The sequence below is a fragment of the Macroventuria anomochaeta genome (assembly GCF_010093625.1).
Source record: "Macroventuria anomochaeta strain CBS 525.71 unplaced genomic scaffold BU25scaffold_53, whole genome shotgun sequence".
NCBI classification, from domain to species: domain Eukaryota; kingdom Fungi; phylum Ascomycota; class Dothideomycetes; order Pleosporales; family Didymellaceae; genus Macroventuria; species Macroventuria anomochaeta.
In genome coordinates this window covers 33,835-48,024 of record NW_022985414.1, presented here as the reverse complement: position 1 = coordinate 48,024, position 14,190 = coordinate 33,835, and the positions used below count along the sequence as shown (strand labels likewise).

The 14,190-nt window shown below is 53.1% G+C and overlaps 6 protein-coding genes across 6 annotated transcripts; 4 read left to right on the top strand and 2 right to left on the bottom strand.

The window, feature by feature from the left end:
- Positions 1-949: 949 nt before the first annotated feature.
- BU25DRAFT_482495 (uncharacterized protein) lies at positions 950-1,297 on the top strand (the record flags this gene model as incomplete). Its single annotated transcript, XM_033711132.1, has 1 exon — positions 950-1,297. A coding segment is annotated over one exon (201 nt), but the record flags the coding sequence as incomplete, so codon positions are not given.
- An 857-nt stretch (positions 1,298-2,154) lies between these two features.
- Positions 2,155-2,878, top strand: BU25DRAFT_415957 (uncharacterized protein). The gene is made up of 2 exons (XM_033707659.1): positions 2,155-2,325; positions 2,647-2,878. The coding sequence occupies exons 1-2, from the start codon at positions 2,224-2,226 to the stop codon at positions 2,854-2,856; spliced, it is 312 nt and encodes a 103-aa protein (XP_033555782.1). The 5' UTR covers positions 2,155-2,223; the 3' UTR covers positions 2,857-2,878.
- Positions 2,879-2,922: 44 nt separating this feature from the next.
- Positions 2,923-4,618, bottom strand: BU25DRAFT_415956 (terpenoid cyclases/Protein prenyltransferase). The gene has a single exon (XM_033707658.1). The coding sequence runs from the start codon at positions 4,406-4,408 to the stop codon at positions 2,963-2,965; it is 1,446 nt and encodes a 481-aa protein (XP_033555781.1). The 5' UTR covers positions 4,409-4,618; the 3' UTR covers positions 2,923-2,962.
- An 85-nt stretch (positions 4,619-4,703) lies between these two features.
- On the bottom strand, positions 4,704-5,693 carry BU25DRAFT_415955 (uncharacterized protein). Its single transcript, XM_033707657.1, has one exon. It carries the CDS (start codon positions 5,319-5,321, stop codon positions 4,773-4,775), a length of 549 nt encoding a protein of 182 aa, XP_033555780.1. The 5' UTR covers positions 5,322-5,693; the 3' UTR covers positions 4,704-4,772.
- Positions 5,694-6,015: 322 nt separating this feature from the next.
- Positions 6,016-7,523, top strand: BU25DRAFT_354147 (putative MFS monocarboxylate transporter; the record flags this gene model as incomplete). Its single annotated transcript, XM_033703502.1, has 4 exons — positions 6,016-6,208; positions 6,256-6,359; positions 6,410-6,772; positions 6,822-7,523. 4 exons carry the CDS (start codon positions 6,016-6,018, stop codon positions 7,521-7,523), a joined length of 1,362 nt encoding a protein of 453 aa, XP_033555779.1.
- Positions 7,524-9,738: 2,215 nt separating this feature from the next.
- BU25DRAFT_354010 (uncharacterized protein) lies at positions 9,739-12,246 on the top strand (the record flags this gene model as incomplete). The annotated part of the gene is made up of 2 exons (XM_033703492.1): positions 9,739-12,091; positions 12,146-12,246. 2 exons carry the CDS (start codon positions 9,739-9,741, stop codon positions 12,244-12,246), a joined length of 2,454 nt encoding a protein of 817 aa, XP_033555778.1.
- Positions 12,247-14,190: the final 1,944 nt, after the last annotated feature.

The window sequence follows — 14,190 nt, the reverse complement described above, 5'->3', positions numbered from 1 at the left end:
CCTGAATGCACACCCACACAGCTGCATCACAAAGCTATATAGTTACTATACATCACAATGCGCGATCAACTAAAATACACCCATCATGATTCTCCAAAAAAGTTAAGGTTAAAGGTGTTGTTGAGTTTGCAGAGTGGCTAGGAGCTGATTACTTCAAAAGTGACGTTTTTTGGCACTCTGGAGTCTCTAAAGCACGCGGATGGGCTATACTTGGGAAAGGCAACCCTGATCGTTGTCACCACAACATGCCTAGAGTACCAGAACAAAGGGGATGTCCTCCTAAAATCAGTGACAATGGCCTCAGAAAGATGGACAGGCTCTTGAAACAAGAAGGCTTTGAGGCTTGGTCCTTGAGCTGGCAGAACATTGCATGGGAGTGTGGCATCACAGGTGTATCAGACTGCACCATTTCTTGTACAATGGCCAAGCACTTTGGTTACTATAAGTGCATAGCCTGTCAGAAGCAATGGGTGAATGTAAGGAGGTGCCTTGCACTATGCCTATATATTAGATGCAGAGCCCAATATCAGCAGTTGTGCTGATATTGATGTACTTTTTGGCCATTTGGCACAATGGGGATCTGCATTGTTACAGTGAAGGAACCTACAGCCTTTTCATGTATGTGTTGGGCTGTTGAACCTCTACATGAGAGGCCTGAGCCTGAGAATTGGGAAGATGTACGCTTCTCAGATGAAGTGCATTGGCAAATTGGACCAGAAGGCAAGTGTCACGGGTATATACTGTTTGGTTCCCAGAACCCATATCTATTGGGTTACTGTACCTTTTTGGTTGGTGTAGCTCAGGTGGGACCAAGCCGAGCCCTCACACCAGGCCTCATCCTCAAGTCCTTTAAAGCTACAGGCCTGTACCCACCCAATGCAGCTGTAATTGTCGATAAGGTCAAGAACAAGAAGAGGTAGCAGCCTCGTACGCCTTTCAATTCAATGCTGATGACTGGAAGCAAGCTATCAAAGTCCTGGGGGATGTGGTGAAGGATTGGAGCGCTGAAGAAGTAAAGCAGTTGAGGCATATTATCCCCTACCTCTCAGCACACACCAAGCTTGTAGAAGCTGAAAACAGAGGGCTCCACACTATAATTACAGCACTAAAGCCCTCAAACAAGAAGCGGGAGAAGCTTGACCTGCAATGACACAAGGAGTACAATAGTGCAGCTGTTCTTTGGTCCCCTTGCAAGGTGCGAGAAGCTTGCTATTGGAACCAAGTTAATAAGCAGGAGCGACTTCAGATAGAAGCTCAAAAGGCTCACAATAAGGAAGTACAAGCCCAGAAGAAGCTTTGAGATGAGCAGGAGAAGCAGCAGAAGCGTGTGGAATAGGAGAGGATGAAGGAAGAGGCAGCGCAAGAAAACAGAGTGCAATGCTGCCAAATCTATACAATTATCCCAAACAGGCAAGCGCAAAGCCTCAAGTAACCCTCCTAAGAAGCTAACTGTCAAAAAAACCATGTGTGGGTGGTGCCACTGGTAGTATTGCTGCTACAACGCGTTCCCCGACGCCTCCACAGGTTACCACCCGCAGCGGCCGCACTACCAAGCCAAATAAAAAACACAAACAGGACAAGAATTGCACAGGTTAATAGATAATTACACCAACAAATTGCATGATATTTCCTATTATGGGTGGCTCTACAGCCTCATTTTTATGTGGTGTTTGAGGTGGTGAGGGTGTGCACGGCTCGATGGTGTGCGTAGCCCGCACGGATACTGTACGCAAATCAGAGCATCCGGAACCTGTTCCGCATCGGCGGTGTACTGTATGCCAGAAGCCCCGGTAACATCACCTTGTCTTGTACCATCTCTGTGTATAGAAATAGAGGCCAATAGATAGACGGCTTCATCCAGGTCAAATGTGCAATAATGGTCCCTGTCACCGCTTCTCTTACCAGGTCTCATACATATATCTTGCATCTAGATTCAATCCCCCAGGTGCAGGCCTGAGACGTGAAATCAATACACAGATGGAAGATCCGACGGGTATCTCATCTTTACCTGCATCGATATCGTGACAAATACGTTCTCAGACGAACTAGTTCAGTTACTTTCACAATGTCATCAATGGAAGGGGAACCGAGCATAATATTCCGCCATGCATGGCTCTCCTCACAAGCTCCGAAGCTCCCGTGACAAAAGCACCACGGACTGCAACATCTTCCTGAACAACAACAAGCCTTGCCAACAACTGACATCCTCTCACACTCGCCAACATGTCGAAAATTGTACGGATGACGCTCTTCAAACTCACAGACGCCGCTGTCATCAAAGAAGCAATCCAGAAATACTCTACCCTGACCCAGGACGCTGTCAAGGTAAGTTCCTGCTATCTGCACGTCAGGTATCCCATCACTTCCCTGAGCTCCACAACTTCAGTCCAGCCTCGCGCTCACCCAATGCTCGCCTCATGCCCGATTCATGATCCTGGCATCCGCGGGCAGCTTGATGTCGGATTCGATAAATTGTGGGGTATGTGGTGATGAGGCTGCAGAGTGCAGGCATCGACTACCTGTGCCGCACAGCACGCGCACGAATGCGACTCCAGACGCCAACATCAAGAGCCGAGAATTCATGAGACGGGCTACATGCACAATTGTGCATGTCCAAGGATTTTATCAGGCTGACAATCCGACTAGGACGGTAAACCATACATCCAACAAGCAACCGCACATCAACCGTACGATGACCCCAGGAGTCAAGGCTACACACTTGTGGCGCGCACGGTCTTCAACTCAAAAGCAGATATGGACTACTACGACAACGAGTGCGCGGCGCATACTGCGATCAAGTCGTTCATCAAGCCAAAGGTTGGAGGTCCGCCGCTTGTGGTCTATATGGACGCATAAACAATTGCATATTGTTTGAATCAACTCAGATTTCACCCTGCATTCAAGCTCAGAGCTGTATTGTGTGTTGATATCAAGTGGTGATAAGAAGTCGTATATACAGATGTCAGAAGCCCTCCTTATCCTCAAAATACCTCCTGCACTCATACACAGCCCTGAACGGAATAACGAACACGGGATGGATTTTTCCCACAACATCGCTCGCATCCCACATAGTATCCTCCTCATACAAGCCTTCTGCCTTCCAACGGAACGGCGCACCCAAGCCAACCTCCCCAAGACCTTTATTGATGCCCTCATCATAAACGTAACGGTGCTGCGCAGCGCTCAACCCAGCCAAGTTGTAGCAAGTGTGGTAAGCATCCGAGCGCTTGCCAGGCTTATCTCTCAGGCCACCCTTCTTGTCTTGCGCAGCTGCGAGGATGTAGCGCCCAAGCGCCGCGCGGTTCCAGATCCCGGTTGTTGTTGCAGCTTCGACGAGCGACCAGCAGCCTCCTACCCAGTGCGAGTAGCAGCCGTCAACGAGCTTGTTGGTGCGGCCGTTGTAGCCGCCTTCGGGAGTGCATTGGCGGGAAGACATCCAGTGAACTAGAAGTGGGATGTCGAGGTACTTGTTCAGTGTTTCCTTTGGAGCACCGAGGATGGAGAGGCATCCCAGGCCGCAGAATGCGTAGGCGCCGTGGGCTTCGTTGCCAGGTGCTGCGGAGATGCCGCCATCCCATGACTGGCACTTCGACACCCAGTCGCCGAGGTTGTCTGTGAATGTTGTAAGGCCTTGTTGTCGAGCCGGTGAATCGTTTGGTAGCTCGAGCGGTAGGTTGAGCAGCGACAGGAGGACCATTGCGCAGAAAGCACCTCTAATATCCTCCTCGCCCCCTTGACACATAGTAAAGCCTCCATCTGCTTGCTTCATACGACCCAAGAAATGCCACATTGTCTTGCGGTTGATCGATCCGTACGTAGCTTCGCCACCTGCTGTTGCTAGCGAGAGCGTGGCGGCATATGAGCATGCGAGATGTGGCAGTTGCCCGTAGCCACCACCAAAGCCACCGTCGGGATGTTGAGCCAGCGAGAAAGTATGTGCTGTTCTCCGCTGATGTTCGGAGATGTCTTCACCCAGCGCCGTCAAGCCTTGCAAAGCCCAGTAGATGATCCACGGTCGTGAAGCGTCCATCATAGCGAACCCTCCCGGGTAGTCGTCCAGCGCATCTTCCAAGTACAATACATGTTTCTTTCGTTGCAGTTGTGAAATGCCGTGTGAGTTCAGTGTGAATTCATTGGGGTTCCCCTCCAGAAACGGCAAAATGACCTTGAGCGTCTCATCCTGTGTTTTCGATGTACTCGTTTGCAAATCCTCATGGATTGGTATCCGCACGCACTCCAGATAAGCAATGTTCGCCTGCTCTTCAGGCGTTGCTGTGCCCATGTCTTCGTACTCGTCTTCTGAACCAAGTTCTGAATCTGACAGCTCCTCTATCCGGCCTTCTCCGGAAATAATCTCTTCCAAGCGTTCAGACGGCACCTGCGCCGAGCTTCGTAATGGGACTGTCATCTTCTTAACTCTGCCCCCGACCTAATAAGGCACGTGAAGAAGACTCGTGTGAGTGGTCGAAGCGAACAATGGCTGCTGCTTTCGATGTTACTATTGTTCGTAGTCGCGCAGCTTCCGGAAGGGGCTATGTCATGTCATGTTCCAAAATGATGGCGCACATGCAAAGCTCAAAGGAAACAACGTTGGTGACTGCCCCTCGTGTTTGCGCAAATCATGTGTGAAGATGTGAAGTGGAGTGGAGCATGTGCTTGCGGCACCGATTGGGCAGTAGTGTCTTGGCAATGAGGTCTGAATTCTGGACGCTCGAAGCTCTCTGCCTTCTGAATTCTATCTACATCGCCCACCCAAACCAGCCATACAAGCCTCAGTCTGATGAACGTACGCCCGCCATGCCCGCCAATTGTTCGCCGAACTTCTCGCCTGCGATTTCCAACGGCTTGCTCTCCTGCAACACGAACAACATCCTCGTCCACTCCGTCTTGCTTTGGTTGATCCATTGATGCATCGTCCCACGCTGAATCGCAACGTCGCCCCGCTTCATAATACGCTTCTCGCCGCTATCGAGTAGTAGCTCCACCTCCCCTTCGAGCACGCAGCCGTAGTCGAGGCTCACAGTCCGGTGCATCGTGCACTCCATGCTTGGAGGAATGTCGACGTGTCGAAGCACGGTTCCACCTGATACAACCAGGCCTGGCGGGCTGTTCAAGTACTTCTCGTAAACTTTGAGGTCCTGGTCATGCGTCATGTCGACAGGGAAACCCTTCGTGGTGTAGCTGAGGGCAAATGCGATGCCGTCATCGTTGGCTTTCATCTTGCTTTCCTCGTCGAAAGCGTTGCTGAAGATGGCCTGGCCTTTGTCATTGTGGCCCGTGATATACCTCTGGATCTTTCGAAGGTCACCCGTGTGTGCCATGTTGCGCAGCAGAGACTGGACGAGGAAAAAACGAGGAGGTAAGGCCTGGTTGTGCTGATGGCGGTAGGGATCAATGTTCGAGTCTTAGTTCTGGAGGCTGCAACCATTCCCTACTCCCTGGACTAGTTAAAGGCCTCATTGTAGCATCTGTTACACTTGATTCGGGGAGCCGAAGCCTGAAACCCGGGAAATGGCTCCTACCCCGCGTGCCGAGATCGATCACCCACATCAAGTGTGTATCTGCAATTGGGAGTCCTCTTCAAGTCTCGGTGGAGCACTTCGTATTCGCAGCGTCGCAGGTCATGCTTGTGCAGGCTCTAAACTCGCCGTTGAGAATGCTTCGCATCATATGGTTAGTGGCTTTGGTCGAAAGATGTACTCATCCATTGAGGTCGGTCCAAGAGCAATATAGGACATGTTCCTGAGCACCGTCACCCTTCAAATCACAAAACGTCCTGTGAGACGTGATCGCAACAATATCCACGGCCGTGGAGCACGCGATGGCTACCCCGCAATCATAGCTCTAGTTGTAGCCTCAATGCTTACCTCGAGCCAACCAGCCTCAACATCTTGGCAGATCATGCCTTTGTCGTCTTCCTACTCCGACGTCATACCGTACCATATTCACTCACCTCAAGCGTATATAGACCAAGCTGACCGCGAATGCGATCGAGTGGCAGCAGCATTGTACAATATGACGCATGTACAGCAAGATATCGAGCTTGACAGACCGTGTAACTCTAGTCGCGCCACTGTAGCCTCTCACGCAATAGAGCAACAAGGGGCGGTCGAGGAGATCGAGCAGATCTCGTTACCACCTACCGACAGAGGCAAGGAGGCATGGCTTGTCTTAGCCGGGTGCTCGTTGATACAGATTCCTGTCTGGGGTACATAGTCCTCTCGATGCACAAGGGAGATTGCTTACAGTTCACAGGTTATTCCCTCGCCTTCGGCATATTTCAAGAGTACTATGGAAGTCATCCAGACAAGCTTGTGGGCCACTCTAACAACGTCGCTGTGATCGGCACCACCATGACCGTACGTTGCAGTCCCAGAGCATTGAGTTCTGCAAATCCTGATCGTTGTAGGGAATCATGTACCTCATCTCGCCATTTACATTTACGATTTTGACTCGATGGCCTGGTTTGCGCCGCTGGTTTGGTCCAATCGGTCTAGTCTTAACGGCTGTTGGCTTCTTGACGTCCTCCTTTGCAACGAAGGTGTGGCAGTTGATCGCAACTCAAGGTATCATCTGCGCCTTGGGTTGTGGGCTGTTATTCACACCCACAACGTTGTATCTCGATGAGTGGTTCGTCAAGCGGAAGGGTCTTGCTTACGGCGTGATGTGGGCAGGCAAATCTGCTGCTGGTGCGGGAGTGCCCTTCGCCATGGAGACTTGTCTCCAGAAATTCGGGCCTCGCATCACGCTCCAAGCATGGAGTGTCGCAACGGTAAGATCTAGACTGCGGGTACGTGCTGAAAACTTCTGATCAGCTCTAGATCCTCTTCTCAGCGCCACTTCTCTACTTCCTCAAGCCACGCATTCCCCTCTCTCAGTCCGCCACCGTCCGCCGCATCAGCCTGAACTTCATCCACCTCCCATCTTTCTGGATGCTCCAGATCGGCAACATCCTTCAATCTCTTGGCTACTTCCTTCCCTACACTTATCTCTCAACCTACGCAGTGCAGCAGCTCCACGTCTCCACCACCATGGCCACCGCCCTCCTCGTTCTGATCAACGTGACTTCCATTCCCGGCGGCATCGTGATAGGCGGTCTCGGCGACAACCTCCATATCACCACCACGATTCTTATCTCCACGCTTGGTTCTGCGCTAGCTGTGTTCTTGTTCTGGGGCTTTTCGAATCAGACGGCGCTGCTGGCTGTTTTCAGCATCACGTATGGCTTCTTCGCTGGCGGCTTCAGTTCAACGTGGTCTGGAGTGCTTCAGGAACTCAAGTCTCAGAGTCCTGCACTAGACACGGGGTTCATCTTTGGGTTGCTGGCTGGTGGAAGAGGCATTGGGAATGTCATCAGTGGGCCGCTGAGTGTCGCGTTGGTGACTAGTGATGGATGGATGGTAGATGGGAAGAGTTGGGGCTACAATGGTCAGTATGGTGGAATCATCTTGTTCACTGGGGTCACGGCATTGCTAGGTGGTTGGGGTGTGTTAGGGAGGGTGAAGTGGACCTGCGGTAACTGATTTGAATGGCATTGGTAGCTTTCTGGAGCTCTACAATGTAAACGGGGGTGATTGGTCGCTCGCAACGGCTCGATCTGACGTTCTCGAACTACTCGTGCCCTGCGAGTGAAGTGCGCGCGACCCAGACCCTGAGATGGCAGGAGCAGTCCACAACGCACCGAAAGCGTCCCTTCCCTCAGCACAAAGAGCTATGACAATCTCTGCACGTCAGCACCCGCAATACCACGACGAGACCTCCCACGACGGCAGACACTTTGACTTCGAGAGCAGCAGCCATTGACCATCACCATCACTCACAACCACGTCGCTGCGCTCTCTCAAATGCGTCGTGGCTTGAGCGCTTCATACTGCCTACACCTTGCGATCTCTTGGACTCCACACTTTGTCCTTGTCGCACAACAACGTTCGGGTGAGTCGCTGACCCCTTGTCCAATATTCCAAGGCCATGCTGACCGCCTCGGCAGCATTCCAGCTCTTGAGACGTTCATCCACGAGCCGAAACTGACGATTGTCTCTTGCTAACGTCAGAACGCCGTTCAGGTACGACGGTGAGAAACATCGGCAAGCTCAGTGCGACCACAACAGTGGTATGATTCTTATCGTCCTTCACAATGAATGATTGGCTACTCCTCAATGAAAACGATTCGGGGCTCAGCCGTCCGATATTACCAAAGATCCGGGACGGGATGTAAGACATTACCAAGGCATGGGAAGAGAAGGTCCAATGTTGTCAAACTAAACAAACGGCAGATTCGGTCACGAGGCAACTCGAAATGGTGCACCTTTCAACTTGTCACCGTTTGTGTAACACCATGGCGACACGCTTGTTGGAGCAAGTGAAGTCTCCACTTTCTGTCAATGCCGGCTTCAGGCAATGGAAAGCCAATCACTGCATGCCATGCTGAACGATCCCCAAATTGGCGAACCTCTAACCTGAGCCTAGACACAAGGCAGTAGTCACAGTAGCACGATGCGGGAACGATGTTACGCAGAGCACGCTGATGACATGCACATGGACCAGAACCAACCGTTGAGAATGCGAATGGCGAGTCACTTCTGGCAGACGCTGCATCGAACACGAGGAAGCGCCGAACAGATGGCAGAGTGGGCTCAGCGTGTGGAGAGAGTCAAGTAGAGCGCTCATGCTCTCGACGCTTTTGGAATGTACGATGACGATGAAGAGTTCGACTAGGCGTTCGTGAAGATGTCGGTGAGTTTGGCAACTCGACAACAAAGTGCCGTTGAAGCATGAGTTGCCAGGGCATGCTGGTGGGGCGAACACCGCGGGCTGTCTGCAACTTGAGAGTCTGGCAGTCATGGACCCGTCAGGCTTCGAGGCTTGAATTATTGAATCGGTCGATGGCGGCGAGCACAGCAGCGACTCATGCCAGGCTTCACGTTGAGGCACTGCGTCCGCTGCGGCTGTCTAGCACGCTCAGCACGTTCAGGCACGAGCACGATGAGATGCCCCCTTTCGACGCTCGACGTTGGATGTTTGCTTGTTGCGGCAGCATCCTTCGCGGTCCCCTCCTCCGCACGCTGATCCTACTGGACCTAGGTCTAACTGATATCGGAGGGGCTGCCTCGATTGGCGACGCCAGATGCCGAGAAAGCGCGACATGCTCGGGCCCATGGCGACACAGCTGGTGAGGCGCGCCCTCACTCGCTGCGCAGGTGAGGCGTCAGCAGGCGTGCAGGCGTGCGCTGAACAGGCTGGATGACAGGCGAGCAGGCAGCACGCCCTGGTCGAGCGACAATCACGGTGTCAAAGCGGGCGAACCCAGCCCCGTCTCTCACTGCGTGCAGAGGTGGCCATCATGAATGATTTTCCTCGCTAACAGAGGACCCTCCCACGCAGCCCGCCTCTCACCTGGATCACCTCACCTCGAGCACAGCATCCGACGTTTGCACGGCCAGGCACCCTCGTCCACCGCGCTGCTCCATCAGGGTTTTCGCAGTGGTGAGTGCGAATCGAGCGGGCGGACTACTGCAGCGCCAGCAGCGCTACCGTCGACCATAGGCAGATCGAGACGCTTGTTGGTGTGTGGGGCTGCCTTCACCGACTTTTGGCAGCTGCGAGGCCCGTGCAACACGACTGTTACCCTCTGGTCCCCTCCAGGTCTGCTTACGTTCTGTGCTTACACCGCTCACCATCAGCTCAGAGCGGCTGAGCTTTCGAAAACTCGACCACCAAACAACTTCCCTGTGGCCAAACATGGAGAACCATCAGCACATAGACTTCGACGGCACCCTCTACGGTGTCGAGGGAGGGTTCGACCCGTCCTTCGACCCCAACCGCCAGACCTACACGCAGTACCAGACCTGGCCGCTGCCCATATCGCCGGGCGCAATGCCGCAACACCAGCAACACCAGCACCATGACCCGAGCCAGCAACACCAGCGCCAGCAGCGCCGTATCCAGTCGGTGGCCGCGACGAGTGCCCAGCAAAACACCATGCCCGCCGCAACGAGCGCTATTGCTCCCCTCCAGACTGCCGGCCTCGCCTTCCCGGCTGCCATGCAACCCATGAACCCAATGCTGGCGACCTGGATGAATATCAACACAGACGGCTTCGCCCAGGACCCCTACATGACACCAGGCGGAATGGGCATGACCACTAGCTTCGACTCAACGTTCGGCGGCCAGCTGCAAACCTCGCCCGTTGACTTCGCTATCAACCCAGCCCACATGATGTCGTCCATGGCGATTCCCTTCAACATGATGACGACCACCACCATGGACATGCCGCCTATGAATGCGCCCTTCAGCATGGGCGACTTTACCCAGGAGTTCCACAACATCAACCCGCAAGAGTTCTCTCACTCGAATGTGAGCATCGGCAGCGGGTCACCAGGCGAGCAGTGGATGGAAGTTCGCTCACTTCCAAGCAGCGACGCCAGCTGGGTCGATGTTGGCGCGCACAACCACCGCCATTCCTACGACTTCTCCGACTCCTCAGCCATCGTCTTCAACCCCGCGCAGTCACTCCACATTCGTACCTCCTCGGACTCCACAAATTCGAACCAGTCAGACGTACCCTGCTCCGCCGACTCTCTAGACAGCTTCGAGGAGATCAACTTCCCTATAAATTCGCCAGGATCAGAGAACAACTTGTCGTTAGTGCATTCGCATGCACATTCTGACGACTACAATCACGGCCACGGACTGCCGCTCGACCACGGCTACGACAACTACATCTCGCCAAACCAGTCTGTCAGTCCACCCATGACACGCATTGAGCCCGTCGTCATCAAGCAGTCTGCGAGCAGTTCAGCCTCCCCAACCTCCTCGGCCGTGAGCTCTCCACCAGCTGTTCGCCGAAGGAAGTCTCCTGCTGGCCCCATCAACGCTGGCGCAAAACCCACAAAGACCATCGTCAAGAAGACACCCGCTCACACTACAAAGAAGGACACCACTGGCGAGAAGCGCGTTGGCCGAAGACGCGGCCCTCTCAGGCCAGATCAGCGTCAACAAGCTCACGAGATCCGCAAGCTTCGCGCTTGTCTGAGGTGCAAGTTCCTTAAGAAGACCTGTGATACGGGCGATCCGTGCGCTGGTTGCCAGCCATCCCACGCACGTCTTTGGCAAGTACCGTGCACGCGCATTGACATCAAGGACATCGCTTTCTTCATGAAGGACTGGAAGGCTGACTACGAACGTCACGTCAGCCTTGGCTTTTCCATTGGTAATATCAAGGGCTTCTCGCCCCACGAACGCCCCATCTACGTCACCCACGGCTATGGGCACTACCTGCCCATCATGGCCCGTGAGGTCTACGTTCGTGACGAAAAGTGCTTTGGTGTTGACTGGCACGAGACTCTTAGCGGCTCGCACTTCGAGATCAACACTGCTAAACTCTCTGCTGGCATGGAGGGTGTCTCGCGCGCTATGCTCAGCGACTACCTCGACCGTCACATTGATGGTGGCTTCGAGAACTTCGTCGATGAGTACTTCGAGGGCACATACTTCGTCACTGAACTCTTGAAGACTGCCTACCGCTACTACACCCGTGAAAAGTTGCCTGTCATTCGCAAGGCTCTCAAGCTCGTCATCGCCTACAACCTGACTCTTCACGTCACCATGGTCGAGGGTCTCGGCGATGAGGAGGCTCCTGGTAAGGTTGAGGACCAGTCATCTAAGTTCTGCGGTACCACCATCGCACCTGTCATGATCAACTTCCAGGTCAAGTGTGCCCTTGCCGACATGTGGCGTGAGCTGCAGAAGGACGTTCTTGAGGAGCTCTCTTCGCTGTACCAGTCCGTCTACAGTGGTGACAAGCTCAAGAACTGGCCCACCATCTTCATGCTGGCCGCTATCCTCCTCGCGGTCTGGGAGTTGATTCAATTCGACTGCAGCTACCGTGTCCCTGATCAGGCTGCTGTCAACAAGTTCTGCTCCGACATGGAGGGCACACCCGTTGGTGTCATTGTTGGCTTGTTCTCAGCCATCTCCCAGAAGCTCCCCTCGTTCTCGGAGTGGGACACCAGGAAACACCACCACCTGCTCAACAGCAATCCGGCGGTGTGCGATGCCATGACTGATGTTCGTGCACACGTCACCAAATATGGTATGTTCGATACGCTACTCGGGTCATCTAGTGCGATACTAATTTGACATACAGACTCGTACCTGCGCTCAAGATCTGACTGCAAATTCGACCGCGAGGACTTCGACTCTCTGTCAAACAAGTTCTTGTCGAAGCTTGTCATTCGCGCGAACTGAGATCCTCGTCAGCCATCTCGACAAACCTACCTTTAATCTCTAGGCTGCATATCTTCACAACGCCTATCCTTAACGAGACCTCATCACCGAGACCCCGCAGCTTACTCCCACGACATCCTACGATCAACGACTTACGTGTCCGATGTATGCAATGTACGGTTGACGACACCACTAAAACGATGAACGGCCTGTTTGCATCTTGCGATTCCCCGGCGTCACGGACGCCATGTTAGCGATCCAACTGTTTACCACTCTCTCGAGCAACAAGAAACTTTTTCTTACGATGCCATGTTCACGGCTGAAACGATGGACCACGAAATGGTGGTCACAAAATTTTGTTCTTTTTGCAGGTCGGGACGGAGCCCCTATACCTGAGAGTATCTTGTTCACGATATTGGAGGATTTTGACTGTTGCACTTCCAACCTTGTTGGCTGTACGATTGGTCTACCTCCACTTTTTTTGTTTTCTCATGATTGTTTTATCTATGGCATAGCGAGCGAGTCGGCTTTCATTACAGTTACGACCTACCTCATCGGTTTGGTACTGTCACAAAAGACAGTATCGAGTCTCCCTTTCTTCCTCACTTACATGTATCTATCAACAAATGTTTCGGCATTGGGAGCGAGCAATATGACTCAACAGAACTACCATTTCTCGACACGACTTGCATCGACCTGCGCTATAGCATCCCACCATTGATTCAGCTGGCTCTGGCTCTGGCTTTGGTCGCGCTCTAAGCGCCTGGATGTTGAGCCACGCTGGGTCATAATTGAGGGATGCGTACGCGCGCGGTATAATGCGGAGGTGTTACGGGTTGTAGATGGCCTTATTTAGTCTAGTCTGGATATGACAGGACGCAGTCCACATTCACACTTCAACCATCGGTTTGCAATCTCACGATGCACTTCATGATTCACGAACTGCAGGCCCCGCCTCGAATTGTCAATGTCAAACAGTTAAAGATAGGTGCCCCACGCGTCCGCCACCATCGCACGACAAGCCAGGCCGGAAAAATGTAGCCGCGCTTCACCGCTCTTCTCGCCCTGAGTCGGACCTTTCCTCTTCGAAACGCACGCACAGCATCGAACCCACAAGAGGCGCGAGGAGACGCAAGGACACAGCCGACCCGAGTTTGCCCGTCCTCGTCCGGTCAACAAAAGCACTGATTGTGCTCGAGAACCCTGGATCGGCAGCCGTGCGGAAGGAAAGGCCCGCGATCTGCGAGGTCCGTGGCCGTGCCGTACCCACCTGGACACAATTGAGTTTGGAGTTCAGACCGTGCTGGATGTAAATCCAAAGGGGTTGCTGGGGAGTTGCTTGACACAACGTGGTTGCACTGATCAAGTGAGCAACTGGCGTCAATCTACGGCTTGCAGATGTCAAGTGTCGCGATGGGATGACGAGGTGGCTGAAGCGGTCTGCCAAATACCACACAGCACCCTTCACTATCCCTCAAGCTCCAGAAACTCGAGGGTCAGTCAAAGAAGTAGTTGGAGAAACCAACCCGTTTTTTGACATGCAGACACGGCAGAGATTGATGCTGTACAACACACCCTGCATTGCAGCACCCAACCCTCATCGTTATTGCACCACTCTGGCATGCTCCTTAGTAGCGTCAGTGGCAACGCGGTCCTGTGCTACGTGTCGATGCTTGGTTTGCTTGTAAAGTAGCTTGATATAGCCTCACATGGGTCCGAGATAGGAAGGTTGTTGGGTGCGCGCATAGGGGCAGATTTGATGAATGCGGGGGTGAATGGTGGATGAGAGCCTGTTGTGCACAGGCGGTGAACAGATGGGGTAGGTAATGACATTGAGACGGGGGATTTTTGATGAAGATGTTTTCGGTCTGTTGTACTGTTGATGAAGAAAGGCGCAGATGATGTTTTTGTTGTGAAGTTACGATAGTGAAGACTGTTCAAGTATGAAGATGAGCGCGGGGTCTG

Excerpts from the sequence above, each read along its gene's own strand:
- BU25DRAFT_415957 (XM_033707659.1), top strand. The coding sequence starts at position 2,224 with ATGTCGAAAATTGTACGGATGACGCTCTTCAAACTCACAGACGCCGCT. Across the intron at positions 2,326-2,646 it reads TGACCCAGGACGCTGTCAAG|GACGGTAAACCATACATCCA; the intron begins GTAAGTTCCTGC and ends CAATCCGACTAG.
- BU25DRAFT_415956 (XM_033707658.1), bottom strand. The coding sequence starts at position 4,408 with ATGACAGTCCCATTACGAAGCTCGGCGCAGGTGCCGTCTGAACGCTTG.
- BU25DRAFT_415955 (XM_033707657.1), bottom strand. The coding sequence starts at position 5,321 with ATGGCACACACGGGTGACCTTCGAAAGATCCAGAGGTATATCACGGGC.